Source organism: Nicotiana tabacum, chromosome 16, assembly GCF_000715075.1.
Source record: "Nicotiana tabacum cultivar K326 chromosome 16, ASM71507v2, whole genome shotgun sequence".
Lineage (NCBI taxonomy): Eukaryota > Viridiplantae > Streptophyta > Magnoliopsida > Solanales > Solanaceae > Nicotiana > Nicotiana tabacum.
Genome location: NC_134095.1, coordinates 153,531,219 through 153,547,025, shown reverse-complemented (window position 1 = coordinate 153,547,025; position 15,807 = coordinate 153,531,219). Strand labels below are relative to the sequence as shown.

Genomic DNA, 15,807 nt, shown 5'->3' with positions numbered 1-15,807 from the left:
AACTCGGAGAAGAAGAAGAAGAAGACATATTGTAGAAATTGTAGATAAATTGTAGATTATTTGTATTCTGATTGTAGATGCATTATTTTCTGTTTTCACAAATAAAAAACGGCTAAAACTCCTACAAATCTTTTGAAAAAACGCAATTATGTCAAAAATCACAATTATGCTACAATTGGATGGGAATTGGGATATAAAAATTCAATGTACCCAGTTTGTAGATATTTTGTAGATAAATTGTAGATTATTTGTATTTTGATTGTAGATGCATTGTTTCTGTTTTCACAAATCCAAAACGACTAAAACTCCTACAAAATCTTCTGCAAAAAATGCAATTATGTCGAAAATACCAATTAAGCTACAATTGAATGGGAATTGGGATATTAAAATTCAATGTACCCAGTTTGTAGATATTTTGTAGATAAATTGTAGATTATTTGTATTCTGATTGTAGATGCTTTGTTTTCTGTTTTCACAAATCAAAAACGACTAAAACTTCTACAAATCTTCTGCAAAAAACAGTCTACAATTTATCTATAATTTTTCTACAATTTATCTACAATTGCTGCAATTCTTCTTTTTCTTCTTCTTCTTCGAGTTTCAATCTGAAATTCAGCCAAAACCAAGTCTAAATCTTCACCAAAACCCCTCAAAATTGAGATATAAACTCCAAAACATATTCCCAATTATTTACAACAACACCCAATCAAAACAAAGAATGATTTTTGAAAACTCAAATTTGAATTCAAAGCTTCAAAGCTTTTTAATGACTGTCAATGATGGAATTGCTGCTCTCTTGTCTCTTTGAAGGTTTGTTCTTCTTCATTGAGAAAATTTGAAGCTGAAGGTAAATGTGTGTATGAACTTTGAAGATTTGACTTCAATTTTGATGGACTTTGTTGTTCTTCATTGATGAACTTCAACTGGAGTAAAATGGGGAACCAACTTTGTTGAAGGGTTTCTTCAATTTTCTGTGAATTTAGAGGGAGAATTTGGTTTCAGAAGATGGAAAATGGTAAAAAGAACGTGGGTATGGGTAAAACGTGAGTGGGACTGAGGGGTTAGGAGAGAGAAACGTGCATATTCCTTTAATTAAGGAGTAAAAAATGTACAATTAATTATGGTATAAAATTGGTAATTTGGTATACTAAGTGTAATTAAGTCAAACCTTAAACATTGAGGGTAATAAGGTTTCCTATGTGACATAGGAATGTAAAAATTCCTTGAGAATAAAGCACAAGCCCAAGACATCTCATTATGAAGAATAAAAGATTATTTACCACTCGACCGCAATCTTTGTTATTTCCTCTAAACTTGCTATAAATCACTCTAATAGTCCAACGAATCCTTTTTCCTCCAAACATAAAATTACTTTAATATTGTTTTTAGCAAATTATTTTGTATTTTTCCTTACTATAAATCGTAAGTAAACTTTTGATTGTGATTTAAGATTACCTTTAAATTGAAGTTTTATTACGACCAAGAGAAAATGAGACTTTTCTTGGACAAAATATAAAATTGGCCAGTCGGCCGAAACTAATAGCATATATATATAAACTCGTTTCTATTAGTAAAGGGAAAATTTGACCCTTCTCACTTTTTTCCTTAATCCTTGATAGTAATTGCTAAAGTTGACAAGTTACCATTTTGACAATGGTAATCTTAATACTTGTGATAAGTCGACAACTAGCAACATAGTACAATAAAACTAATAGCCTATTTGGCCAATATTTTTTTTTTTAGCCAAAAATGCTTTTTTTCAAAAGTTGATATTTGGCCAAGGTTTTAAAAGGAAAAAAGTACTTTTGATTAAAAGCAGAAACATTTTTGGAGAAACAAGAAAAAGTCACTTCTCTTGATAGTAATTGCTAAAGTTGACAAGTTTACTGCTTATTGCTTGCTTCTTTTTCATTTTTCTTTGAGTATCTCTACCTTCACAACATAGGGTAAGGTCTGTGATTACCCTCCCCAGACTCCACCTACGGGATTACACTGGGTTTTTTGTTGTTGTTCGTATAAAAAACAAGTTTAATTCAAATCTTTTGCAAACAGGGGGCAAAAGGGAATACAAATGCCACTTATCAGTGCGCCTGGCAATTTCCAACATAATGTACACTTGAGAGTAAAGATCACTCTATAACTCCTCCAACATATGAAGAATTGAATTCAGAAGAATGACTTGTTTGCAGTTAGCATAAATAGCAAACAGTAACTCCCAATTTATCTTCATCTTGAGAGGACATAAGACACTTCAGATTTCGTCGCAAGATCAATAGAAGTGCTTGAGGCATTTCATTAATGCCTCAGTGTGTTCAGGCTTGCCTACAGAAACGCGAACGTATCCTTTCAGTTCTTTGCTATTGTAGTGACGGATCATCACTCCCATAGTCGCAAGGTCTTCCTGTAACACAAGTTTTTACTGTTAAAATGTAGGAGAAACAGCAATGCATTATGGACTTGCCAAGAAAGGGTGAGCATAAGGTAGTATAAGATCAGTTTACAACCATGACTTAGATCCTACTCTATAATGTTTAATTATAACTGAACCTCATTCTACCCATCCATATGTCTCTATTCGCTTTGCAGTAAAACTTATGGAACATATAATCCTTTTTATTTTTTTTTTGGTGCATTTGTTAGTAGGCAATGACAACTGATATGATACAACACTTAAAAAAACATGATACATATTGGATAGTATACAAACTCAATATTATCGTGTATATCCAACAAATGTTGTAAAACCGCTTAATATTACTTTAACTTGGGTTTTGCATAAGTTATTAAAATACTGAAATTAGTCATTAAAATTGAATATAATCAACTAGCATTCATAATCTCATATCAGCATGTTGCTTCTTAAAACGGGTCTTCCAGTTAGCCCACAAGTTCTCCTCAAATGTGTCTATCGTGCAACTTCCAACCTATCCTCGCCCACTTATTCCAGCATAATAAAGACCTCAAATACCTCATTTGCCTGCTCTCAGTAATTCTTGATACTCAGTATCTACTACCAGGGCTACATTTTCCCCACATTTAATGAAGATAAAATTCATTCATATATCTAAATATTCTATTATAGGTGATATTCATATATACAACCTTATATTAATTCACTACTTCTGCATGCTAGTATTTCGACACTCCAACTATGCTAATCCATCATACTACAATAACATAACAGAAACCACGTAGTTTGTTAAAATGCTTTTATTTGATTCGTTTCTTTAATACTTCTTTCACCTTGGTGTCAAGCTTCTAACATAGTGATGTTCAAGCCAGAATGAAAGGACATGAGGCCAATTAAACAAACGATAAATCGGAATAAAAGAAGCAACATAATTGACTTTAACAGAACGAACTTAGTGATATAAGCACATTTACCTTCAATTTCTTAGCATCCATTCCAGACGTAACCTTACAGAGAATGAAATTAGAATAGCTAGGGTATGGATCAAGAAATGGGACTTCTTTCAAGAGATTGAAGAGCCTCTCCCTCTCTTGCACCAGTGCCACTTTCACATTCTGGCATAAAATGACACAATAATCAGTGAGGCTTTCAAGAAAAAGGTATGATTTTCTTCACCTATAAAAGAGATTAGAACATTTGGGCTAAGTTAATCAACAATGATCAACGCAAATGTTCCATTTCCTAAAGCACCTCCAGATAAGTGGGATTCTTTAGTGCAGCACATGCAGCAACTTCAGCAGCAACAGACACATTATATGGTTGCTTTGCTCTCCAAAGGAATTCAATAATACTCTTTGGAAAAGCTCCATACCCTACTCTGAGTCCAGCTAAGCCTGAGGATTGGGATACCACTTGTATTAGTCAACTATACTTAATCCAAACACTCATTTAAGACACCACTTAAAAACACTAATTTCGCGAATAAAACACACTAAAAGTCTTCATTACTATTACAATTTGAGAATATGACAGGACCGATTGAGATGAGCATGTTGTAGCCACAAGTGAAAAGATTTTGCAATAATCAGCAAAAAAAAGGGCATATGGGTTTTCAAAGCACACATATTGAATATTTTCATAGATGTTAAATAAAAAAGAATGAACCTACCAGCTCTTTTGCTGAATGTGCGAAGAACAATTAGATTCTCATGCTTCTTCACCCACTTCATCTTAGACTCCATTCCAGAAAACTCAACATATGCTTCATCCAGTATTACCAATATGGGCAGATCAAGTATTTTCAACAGTGTTTCATCATCAACAATACTGTTCAATAACAAGATAAATTGTCACATTAGAACGACAACAATTAAAGGACGTTGGTATCAAAATGTATAACGGCAAACAAAGCATAAATAATAAGAAGTCAACACATAGGAAAGCGAGCAAATTTAGAAAACAAATTTCAATTGTCAAATTCCCTGAGGTGCAGAAACACATGCAAAAATCTGTAAAGAGTACAGAAAAATATGTGTAAACATATTATTTGATTATCTCAATAATAAGTTTCTAATCTTTGCTCATTTTTCTTCATAATTGCTTATAGCTACTTTCACACCAATGACGTTATTCTTTTAACTCCTTCATAAAGTGCATTAATTACATAACCAATTAACTGTTTAAACAGTATACTGTGCAGAACAACAATGTCTTCAAGCTACATAATTTAAACTAACACTAACTGATGAAAGCCTTCTAATCTCTTTTGAAGTCCATCAGAGTTATCCCAAAGAACAAGGCATAGACATAAACCATAAAGAAACCAAAAACACTACCCAACACAGTAGCAGGACACATATACTATCTTAAACAGTCACAGGTTCCCTCAGTCCAAATGCTACAGATAATTGCTACATGCACTCTTCCAAAGACCCTTCACTGATAAAAGTCATTCCAGCCAGTACAGTATTCTTGTCCACTTAAGATACCAAAAGAAGGCCACTTATTATTTTGTCCTTGCAAATGCACATGTCCATTTCAATACAAGTTTACAATTGCTACTCCTTGTTGAACTTAATATTGCTTATTGTGCCCAGTCAGCTGTAACGCAGAGATACTGTAGTCAAGGACAATACCAAAAAGACTTCTTTTTATTGGTAATAAAAAAGGCCAATTTTTCAAGGCTATAAGCTCTAGAAACTAGTAATAGTTACCTTTCACAAAATCGGCAACAAATGTTTTGGGTGTAAGTGTAATCAATCTATATAAGGCTCAAGACAGGGTAAAGAATGACCCTGGCAATAAAACGGGGAAAATGGATCAAAGAGAAATTGAAGGGAAAGAGCATTTTCGCAGGAAGGGGTGTGCGTAGAAGTTTCCGTGGAAAATGATGCTTCATCCAGAAATTACAAAGCCGCCATTTATGATGTGAAATACAAGAAAAGGATTTTTTGCCTCCATATTTACAGGGTGCAGTATAGAATTACTGGCTAACTTGAAATTCTAGCAATAATTTCCTAGTACTCATTTTCTCCTTCTCGTGGACTTAGAGAATAATGAAAAAAAGAAGAAGAGAAGGTGCAACTGAAAGTTTTGAAGATTATTTTAACTTAGACAGGAAGAACAGCAGAGAGAGACTCACAGCAGTACAGTCAAGAGAAGCAAAGTACAACCACAAAGAGAAATAGACCAGAAATACAATGCAGCAATACCTCCCATCAGGATTATTAGGCGATGTCAGAAATATGCACTTTGGTTTCTCATGTTCAACCACTTCGGCAATCCGTTCTACATCCAGGCTAAAGTCTGGGTTCCTAGGCACTGCCAGTTTGACATAGCTACAGATTAACAATTATCGATGAAAGACTCAACAATAATCATTGCATTGAAGAAAATTAGAAGCATCATTTTATTTGATTTTGCTTCCATTGTTTAAAACATTGCTTTGTCTGAATGTAGAGTCTCTGGATTTTAATTGTACTCAATTCATTTCTCTCTTAAATTTGACATTTTCACAGTATGATATTACCAAGCGATACGTCACTGATGGGCCAACGGCAGATGACTAAGTAACAGCAACAACTAACAAAGCTGCAGTTATGCCTATGCAACTACTTGTTAAGAAAACTATAAGTCCACCAAAAGCACTTAAATAATCAACTTAGGTCAACAATGTTGAAAGCTAGGATTCAAACCTTCTTTGGGGTGAAAATGATTAGATTCCGGTAATTGTTTCACGAATCAAGAAGAGCGGGTACCAAACCATAAATAGATGTCATCAGATATTGTCAAGTTTTGATCTTTCAGTATACCATTTATATTTCTAAGATCAATATATGTCCAATTATATTTAACCAAAGATGATTTGCTGCACTAAAACAAGTTCAAGACTCCTCTAGAAGAGGAAGGAACTAAAATTCGGTATGATAATAATAAAGAACATAAGTGAAGCTCGTATCTACCTTTGATGACATGTGCACCATTTACAGCTGCATCAAATTCATACATTGTGAAAGTGGGTGGGCAGTCAACAATCATGTCACCAGGATCCAATACGCACCTGCAGCAGAGAACAGTTAGATATCCAAACTCTAGGTCAAACAAGGACTAATCTCGACATGCCAAATACTTAAGAGTCAGCATTTAGTTAGACTTTAGATAAAAGGCTAGTCTAATCATAATGCTTACCGCATTATCAAATCAATGAGTTCATCTGCACCGCACCCTGCAAGAATATACTCAGATTCAAGGCCAGAATCTTCAGCAAGGGCAGCACGCAAGGTACGGCTTTCAGGATCAGGATAAATATATGGAAATTTCATAGCGCCCAAAGCCTCGATTACCTGCAAGAAATTCAACAGCTCAATATTGAGAAGGCGAAAAATAACTACACAAAATGGAATGTCCCAAAAGATTATTTTTTTTAATTAAACAGTGGGCATTGCAAAAGATACTAACTTGCCTCTGGAGGAGGGCCATATGGATTCTCGTTAGCATCTAATTTCACAATGTCCTCCGGCTTTCTACCAAGACGAGTGGATAACACCTGTACAATTGCAAGCAATTTTTTTAGATGCCACAAGAAAATAAAGAAAACATCACATCTAACAAATTATTACCAATCATGTGGTGGTTATTAACTCAATATATCCCAGATAAATGAGAAAGAAAACAACAAGTAGATCAGATTTTTATCACAGCACCTTTTCTTTATATAACAGACACATGATTCGATCCTTAAAGTGAAACCATTTTTTTTCAAGAGAGAGAGAGAGAGAGCTAGCTTTACATGTCATGTCTACCAAACAAAGGAGAAAAAAGAAATGAAAATTATTAAGAAAAAATTATAAAAAGTACTTCTTGATAGCCTTTTGGCCTATCTAGTTAAGTAAAGAAAAAAGTATCAACACTAGTTCACATACAAAATAGAAACATGACATAATTAATTCCTCTGTGCCTCATGATTCAAGACTCAAAGGGTCTTTACTTATATATAATGTTTTAGTGCCCACTGGTGCTTTATATTATAAAATTGAGCTTACTTCTCAGAAAATCATTCAAGACCCAAAGGATGATTACTGGAAAAAATTGTGCCAAGAAAATACATTTTTCATTAGGCAAACTTTATTACTGCAAATATCACACATTTTGATAACAAACAGTTAGCAGCACAACTTGAAATCATAAAACCTGCTAAGCTGATAAGCCAACAAGTACCTACTAAATAGTGGAGAACATCTGATGTCCCTAAAGCTAAATGTAACAGAAATAGATAGACAAGATAGTCAATGACAAAGATCAGACGCCGGGCGGAAGCTGCCCCCCCCCCCCCCCCCCCAAAAAAAAAAAAAATCCCACACAGAAACCTAGTTTTTCACATTTTTTAGCTTTTAACTTTCAAATTTCAAAAGTTTAGGTTTCCTTTTAATATGTATCCAATGCTTCCCCAAGAAAGCCAATGTTTCAAAATCCCCCAACCCCCCAAACCTCCCCAAAGGAAATACTAGCTGCAGGATTGAGTAATTTAAGTAATTCAAGCCTTGGAAGCCTTTTTGGTTTGAATTATGCAAACCTGATTTACTCAACACAACACAAGGTCAACTATAATTGGTGCATTTTCTCCTACAATACAATCAACTTAAACTCTTTCACCTATAAATGTGGTAAACTTATGTAATCACCATACTGAAAGAAAGTACAAATTGGTTCCTGCTGATTCATCTCAAGAAAACAAAAGGTCCTAGCTGTAGAACTGAGCATTGTCAGTAGTAAATTCAAGTCTTCTGAGTCTTTTTGGTTTGAAATATTTAACTCGATTTACTAAACACACTACCATCCACCCTTAACCAAATGTCTCGTTTTCAAGCCCTCGGAATGGAGAAACTCCTAGTGCTTCCCCCCTTTTTGGCCTTACGCGGAGAAAATTTGGATTAGTCGGGCCAGTGGGTTTTGGATACCGCACGTGCTTCCCCCTTTATAAGGCCCTAGTCAGACGAATCTGGATTAGTCTGGCCAGCGAGTTTTGGCCTATACCCCCAAAAAAAGATTTACTCAGCACAATATAAGGTCGACTATAACACAATTAACATACTCATTCACCTATAGTGAGAGTAAATAACATGTAATCAACCATATAGAAACAAAATAAGAGAAGAAATCCTACATATTTACCTCAAAAGGCAAAATCGGCTGATAAGGTGACAATTTAAGAAGATGGGGCCGGATAAAAGCATCCCCGGTCACACGTTGTTTCTGTTGACTCTCTTCTTGCACCGGCACTGAGGAGGCCATGCAAATGATTCTCCTCCTCTGATTTCTTTCAATTGAACAACAACTGGGTTTTGCTCTACCAATGCAAATAGATGAAGTGTTGCATAATTCAATTACACCCATCAGTTGAAACTTTTTATTCCCTGCATTTAAAAGTTTAAAGCAGAAAATATCGAAGTAAGAGCTAAAAACTTACAACATAGTGATAAATATACCACTTTTATGGTCTTGTTCTTATTAAAAATCACAACGAACTATAAAAATTGGAGTTGATGTTTTGATAGTTATAGACAGAGAATTTCAATCCAATTCACAATTCATGTTTTTGCAGTTGAAAATCATTGTTAACCCAATATCACAGGACAAAGAGAAGGAGGAAAAAGTATATATAGAGAGACAGCGTACAACTCAATTCGGCGGCGGAGAGGAGCAAAGTTTTGCAGCCAAGGGACAGTGGCGTCTGACTTGGCCAAAGACTGAGCGTGAGTTGAATTTGGGTTAAGTGCACCAGTAGCCACTTTTAGGATTGTTGTTTAAAGCATAATCAACATTTGCAATATATTAAAAATATAGCCACAATATAAAAAGAGCGCACATACCCGTTTCTTCAGTTCAGTTACAGTCTAGCAAGTGTCCTGAATTTCAGTTCTTACTGTTCAAATTTCTGATATCAATTCTGGTATGGTAATTCAAAATTTTATAGTGTTTTGACTTGATAATACAGGTAGTTCAAGATATCTAATATATGAATATTTATAAGAGAAAAATTTACACAATTTTGCTTTTTGTTAGAAGTGGCTACATGATCTTCTTTCGATATTGAATTTGGGTCAAGATCTCTGATGAGTTTGACAAACATAATCCATTATTTTAATTTCTCATTATTTTGATTATTCTTCACTTTGGTCTGTTGTGGGGCAATGCACTTAGCGGAGTTTTCGCCTAATACATTGCATATAAAAGTTAATGAAGCTATAATGATTACAAAAACCACACCCCATAAAAAATTACTTATATTAATTAATTTTAAAATATAGAGGAAAATATGCCAAAACTTCTTTATAAAGAAGTAAAGTTGATTAAAACTATTTGAAAATATTTCAATAAAAGAACTTCCTTTTTCCATTAGTTTCTTACGCTTGAGTTCATTTTTTCAGCATTGTTGTCGTGTGTGGAACAAGTAACAAATTTATTGTATACAATATTGTTCATCCTAACAAAAAGAAAGAGAGTTGTTACAAAAGCATAGACATTACCAAACAAATCCGTGATAAGGACAAATAATAAAATCCACATAAGCTAAAATTGTGGACTTGACACTTCTAATTTCTCATTCCTGATAGCCTCTTGGATTATTCGACTCCAATTCATGCAAGGAAAATATCTTTGAGACCCAATTTAATATTCTCTTTTCATACCATAACCTCTATCCAACATTTCTTTACAAACCAAACAAGGGAAATAAAAATGCAATCATCTTCCTTCTGTTGAATTCCGAAAAAAAAAAAAAAAAAAGGTAAGGCAAATTTTTGGAAAATTAAAAGTTTTTTTGGCCCAAATACCTGTTTACTTCCCGGTCTAGTAACAACAGTCAATATTAATATCAGATTAGATTATATTTCATTAGTTTTAACAGGACCTTCTTCATATCTACTGGTTTTCAACCTTACAATATACTTGTACATAAAATCTGAAACAAGAAGTGATTTAATTTGGTCATGGATGTGTAAAAACACACTGTACATAAAAAAAACTTGATACAATCTCCAGCTCCCTTCATAAAGTTATACATGTTATGTCACTGCAACTGAAACTTCTCCACTCCAACTACATGAAGCAACAACATTAGGCATGATAGGATGGAAGACGACATCGATACAAGCTCCATCATATACCTTGATCCTTCTGATGAGCTCACAAGATTTCGAGTCATAAACATAAATGTATCCATCAGAGGAACCAGTTATTACTTTCTCACCATCCAAGCTGAAACTGCATTTTATAGGGAATCCAGAAACACTATGGCCTTCATATCTCCTGTACTTATCAAGTCCAAAAGGAGGCTTGGTAGAGAAAATTGCTATGTAGTTTCCATTTGACTGTGCTATGAATTTTGGATCAGAAGGGTGACATCTTATTGAGGGACAGGTATATGCTTCACTGTAAACCTGAAATATGTTCACAAGATTAGACTTAAAAAAAGAACAATACAGATTAGCATAATTTGGCATATACGCTATGACACATCCTTGAGATTGTAACTGTGGACGATTGAAGTGTGCGACATGACACAAGACATAGTTCAGGATATTTGCATATAAAATTTATGTCCACCACCACTCAATTTGGTAGTTAAACCTCTCCATCCATCACTTTCTTAATGCCCATGGATGTGCACAATTTCTACTAAATTTAGACAAATATACAAATGAAGAATACAGAGATCGTGTATTGCATAAGAGCAGAGAAAAAAAAAGAAGGGAAGGAGCAATAAAGAAGAACGAGACCTTCGTCAGAAAGAATGAGAAGATTAGAAGCTCCGACAGGAGCATGGGGAAAAGGACTATGATGGTCAACTGGATAATAGTTAGAGAAATGGAAAGGTCATGTACGACTTCTGCACTGACTCAATACATGGCAGAACATAGGAACATGATGAATATTTTTTCCTTTTTTCCCTAATGGGCATGCATCTGCATAAACATGCATGCCCACCTTCAAACTTTTTTCTCTTGTATGAACATTTCTCACAAGCATTAAGATGATGAAAGTCACTCGTGAAATGCGAAGGGAGATATTATTTTGACAGTTTCACCTAATGACTAAATAAATCATGACATGACAAAACCTGAAGCATACAAAAACAAATCAAAAGGCATTAATGAAAAACTTTACCTGGTTAGATAAAGGGATTTCCCGTGAGATATCCCAAACAATGATTGAATTTTCACTAATATTGCTTTTGGATACATCGCTAGATGAAATTATTCGCTTTGCGTCAACTGTAAATTCAGCATCAAGGATAGGACCAAGATTTCGCACATATTGATGGACCACCTTCCCAGCTCTTATATCCCATATTTTAAGATGACCTTTCGAACCTCCAGAGAGGAAGAGATTATAATTATCTGGATGAAATTTTACCACTCCAACAACTTGATCCTCATTGAAAACCTGAGTTTCTATCCCTTTTTCAACATCAATCAACCTTGATGTGCTGTCATATCCACAAGAGAGCACAAATAAACCATGTGGTGACCACTTCACATCTTTGACAGCCGCATGGTGACAATTAAGTACTCGTGCTTTCTTCTGATCTCTGCTCCAGACATTCCATATGCAGACAGTTTGATCCATACCGGCAGATGCTAGAAGGTGAGCTGCATGGTGAATAGTGTACATGAACATCATGAATACAAGTATGCTATTGAATCATCAAAGTATCACACATCCGAAATTAAACAGTAAACTTAATACAAGTTCGCAACTAAATGATTACATTAAGTAATCTAGCGAGTTATTGACTCACATCATTGTAATAAAGTGAAAATTATTGAGCTTTGTTTTCAAAGCATTCTTGGTTTTTGAATACCTAAAGCAAAAGTTTTTCTTCATGTTTTTTGAACAGAGTAAAATTAACCCATTTTTTTCCTAGGACGGCCCAAAACTTCTAACATTTTCACTTTAGCCATTCGATTTTTCCAAAAAGTTTTAAAATTTTTTAGGAAGCCTTGATTCATCTTGAAGTTGAGTAATTAGTTCTTTTCCTTATTGTTTTGGTAAAGGACAAGAAAGCAAGTATCTATCTGATCCTTCTTTCGGCAAAGCATCTCCCCATTTGGAAAGAGTGTCCATCTTTATTGATATCACAAGTAAATATACAAAGTACACCAAGACCCAAGCAAATATTTGGAGCAATCAATGTAAACTGATGGTCCAGTCTCATTCTACTAAATGCATAAAGTGATGCAGTACATTTCACTGTGACGTCAAATTTGAAGGGATTTGAAAACCACAAGGGAGTTCTGAACCTATTTCAACATCAGAGGCAGGAATTTCGGAAATATGAATATGGAACAAAGGACTAATATGAAACAAAAATCAATAGCAGTGATTCCAGTTACCATGACTTGTAGACCACTGTACAGCATTAACTGATCTTGTGTGTCCATCAAGAACTACAGAGAGCCTTTCCGGCATATGGCTCAAGTGTCCATGGACTTTCGTTTGATTTCTCAAAGCTGACAAAATATTATGTGGCAGAACTGAATCCAAAATGTTCCCTAAAACTGACGAAAAAAGACTTTACTCCATTAGATTGCAGATAAAACTCAACTTGAATGCAGAATTCAGAGAAGAAGTGATAGCTATTGCACAAAAATATCATAAATTCGCACAATAAGAAAAGTTGCCAAGAAGTTCCTAGTTGCTTTCATGTTAGTAAATCTTCATATGCCTCCTTTAACACTTTGCACGACAACTTTAGTGACATCATCTCAAAACAAAGATCTTCCTCACAAAGACATCAATTGCAATAAAAAAAAGTTGATGACTTGCTTAAAAAACATCCTTCACTAGGGTGAATGTTTGCCAAATGTCAATAGCTGGGCCCAGTAAATTTTTACAATGAGCACTTTTCACACTAAAGCAGGTGTTTAGATGATGTAATATAAATCGAATTGCAAGAGAATAAAAGCAAAAGTTTGCTAAACATATGTGATGAGTGACAAGAAGATAAGCCCATAAAGTTCACTTGCTATTTCCAATCCTACCTGTAGTTGAGTAGGTAAAGGCCACTAAAGGGATTGCTCCGAAGTTTATTGAAGGATGACCGAATTCACAAAATTAGTCATTTTTTCAAATGGTGCTAAATTATCAGCTACCATTCCACTGCTAAGTCCACTGCTTACAAACTAGGTTTCGACAAATCCACCAATGATTATAACTTATCTGGTTATGGTTTCCTTTCGGTTTCCGTGGACAGCAGCCTCCTAACTTGGGCAGTTACTCTTATTCTTAACAAACAGCTCACCAAGGCTGGCTAGCAGCTAAGCGAATGCAGTAGTCATCTCAAGTAGATTGCTGATAGTATGCATAAGTTGTATAGTGAAGTATCTTATACACATTACAAAAGAAACTTCGGGTTACAGGTTCCCCGCAATTTTATCTGGTAACGTAATAGTGAAGCATAAAGCAATCAGCAATATAAAGGTGGCTGGTTTATTTTGGGTCTCAGTTGTAATAAGCAATGATAAGTCAAAGAGCAGGCACAGAGTTCCTGGGAGTGACAGTCTTCATTCCTTAATCCATCAATCTGCCAAAAAACCATCAAAGATAATCCTCTCTTTTTCTCCCCCTCTTATATTATGCTTTTCTCCTCCACCAGGATCTGTTCAGTTCCCTAGTTCCTTGGATTAAGAAATGAGTTCTTAATACACTTCTCGTCAGTAATAAACAACAACTTGTCCTTGCACACAAAATAAAAGTGCTTTATTTTTTATTTTGGCAGCAATAACACATTTTAAATTCATCAACTTTTTTGCTATGATAGTGGATACATCAATTTGCGAGCACTTCGAATCCACCTGTAATCCTGTTTACCAAGGTTAGAGCAGATGAGCTCACACTTTGTGTTTCACCTGTAAACTGAACTAGAATCGCTAGGCTGTCACTCCTACTAAATCATCCCTTTCGCAACAAATTCATCAATTTCTTCAAAACAAAAAGGATCAGGGGGAACCTTTTCAGCATAAACAATACTCTATTTCAGTATTCCTTCAATATTCACGAATACTAGTTTGACTATGAGTATTTACAAAATATTGAACTTCAGGTGAAATACTAAAATATTGGTTTGAACTAGTACTTCAAGTAAAATACTATTGATTTTCACTTGCAAATCTTCAACTTTAGCAAAATTCTATTTTTGACACGTGAATTCTATGTCCAAATTTTAACATCCACAAACCTGGTGAAGTATTAGGGTAAGGCGGTGTACTGGGCTCGTCCGGAACTTTTGCAGCTGAACCGATAGCAGCTCGCTCTCGCTTAGAAATGTACCTTCCTGGAAGAGAAACTTCCGCTGTAAGATTCGTGTTTGGATTGGACCTGAAGAGGGGCAAAGGATTATTAACTCGGTTAAAATTCTCGAACTTGGCCCGTTTTGGTGGTGGCAATATGGGTCTAGAAAGTTCCAATCCACCATTGTCGTCTTCTTCATCAGATGTTCCGCCATAGACTTTACACAACAGGTCCATTAGTTCTTCTGGAGCTCACAATTTATTAATCAAACTAACAAATCAATGGAACTCGAACCCTAATTGATGCACGTCGAGTTAAAACTTCAATGAGAATGAAATGGAGCTAAATTAGGGCAAAACTAAGATAATTCTTCAATTGATTTTACTAAAGTTTGATTACACTGTAGTATATAATAGCGCGAAATGATCTCGTTGCATCCTAATCAACAAGGATAGAATGGGGAAATAACCAATAAATTAGGGAACCTAATTGTAATAATAGAAACTACTAATATTATTCTCGACGGACTGCAGTGTAAGGAAAAATTACCTTTGGGGTCTGAGTTCCTGCTTTTAGTTATTTCATCAGCTAACAGCTATGTACCACCTTTCCAGCTGGATGTACAACCCAAATTGTTTGTTCTTTAAAAAAATAATCAAGGGAAAATTACATTATATAGCCGCTCCAAAAAATAATAACCGGTAATATATATATATATGTTTTATATATTAAATAATAATATACATATTTTATACTTAACCAATATATAGTTTCTCTATATTTGCTAGCGGATGTAATTATTTTTGGTCGACCGGCCAAATGCATAACTTGCCCTCTAATCTATCTCTTGACTTGCATCACAATTAGTTGGGTCTGCTATATGAATAGCTTGGTATGGTGGAGTCCGCCATCATTGCATCACACACTATCATGGTTGACGCACTTTGTTTTAACTAACCATGTCATAGATCTAAGTCAAACCTCAACTATGACACGCCACAACAACTTAAAATCTATTATACTGCTTTCTCATTACTTTTTGTCTATTATTAATTTGATTTTATTCATTCATAATTGCTTTTATTCCACTCCACGTTATCAATGTC

At 34.8% G+C, this 15,807-nt stretch overlaps 2 protein-coding genes across 4 annotated transcripts; both read right to left on the bottom strand.

Moving 5' to 3' along the window:
* Positions 1–1,904: 1,904 nt before the first annotated feature.
* LOC107823535 (histidinol-phosphate aminotransferase, chloroplastic) lies at positions 1,905–9,358 on the bottom strand. 3 transcript variants are annotated; one of them, XM_075233482.1, is made up of 10 exons: positions 9,280–9,358; positions 8,582–8,823; positions 6,873–6,956; positions 6,599–6,753; positions 6,373–6,470; positions 5,623–5,731; positions 4,080–4,237; positions 3,662–3,804; positions 3,385–3,525; positions 1,905–2,401 (listed from the first exon to the last, which is right to left on the bottom strand). In XM_075233482.1, exons 2-10 carry the CDS (start codon positions 8,801–8,803, stop codon positions 2,270–2,272), a joined length of 1,242 nt encoding a protein of 413 aa, XP_075089583.1. In that variant the 5' UTR covers positions 8,804–8,823; positions 9,280–9,358; the 3' UTR covers positions 1,905–2,269. The 3 variants fall into 3 exon arrangements, with proteins under 3 accessions (XP_075089583.1, XP_075089582.1, XP_075089584.1); XM_075233481.1 differs by lacking the exon at positions 9,280–9,358 and adding an exon at positions 9,086–9,203; XM_075233483.1 differs by lacking the exon at positions 9,280–9,358 and adding an exon at positions 9,086–9,190 and having other exon boundaries at positions 6,869–6,956.
* Positions 9,359–10,273: 915 nt separating this feature from the next.
* Positions 10,274–15,145, bottom strand: LOC107823534 (uncharacterized). The gene is made up of 4 exons (XM_016650210.2): positions 14,649–15,145; positions 12,805–12,969; positions 11,576–12,060; positions 10,274–10,848 (listed from the first exon to the last, which is right to left on the bottom strand). The coding sequence occupies exons 1-4, from the start codon at positions 14,935–14,937 to the stop codon at positions 10,474–10,476; spliced, it is 1,314 nt and encodes a 437-aa protein (XP_016505696.1). The 5' UTR covers positions 14,938–15,145; the 3' UTR covers positions 10,274–10,473.
* Between the last annotated feature and the right edge of the window lie 662 nt (positions 15,146–15,807).

Excerpts from the sequence above, each read along its gene's own strand:
- LOC107823534 (XM_016650210.2), bottom strand. The coding sequence starts at position 14,937 with ATGGACCTGTTGTGTAAAGTCTATGGCGGAACATCTGATGAAGAAGAC. Across the intron at positions 12,061-12,804 it reads ACAGTGGTCTACAAGTCATG|CTCACCTTCTAGCATCTGCC; the intron begins GTAACTGGAATC and ends TTCACCATGCAG. Across the intron at positions 10,849-11,575 it reads AAATCCCTTTATCTAACCAG|GTTTACAGTGAAGCATATAC; the intron begins GTAAAGTTTTTC and ends AACATATTTCAG.
- LOC107823535 (XM_075233482.1), bottom strand. The coding sequence starts at position 8,803 with ATGGGTGTAATTGAATTATGCAACACTTCATCTATTTGCATTGGTAGA. Across the intron at positions 6,471-6,598 it reads CTCATTGATTTGATAATGCG|GTGCGTATTGGATCCTGGTG; the intron begins GTAAGCATTATG and ends TCTCTGCTGCAG. Across the intron at positions 5,732-6,372 it reads TGGTGCACATGTCATCAAAG|TGCCTAGGAACCCAGACTTT; the intron begins GTAGATACGAGC and ends TCAAACTGGCAG.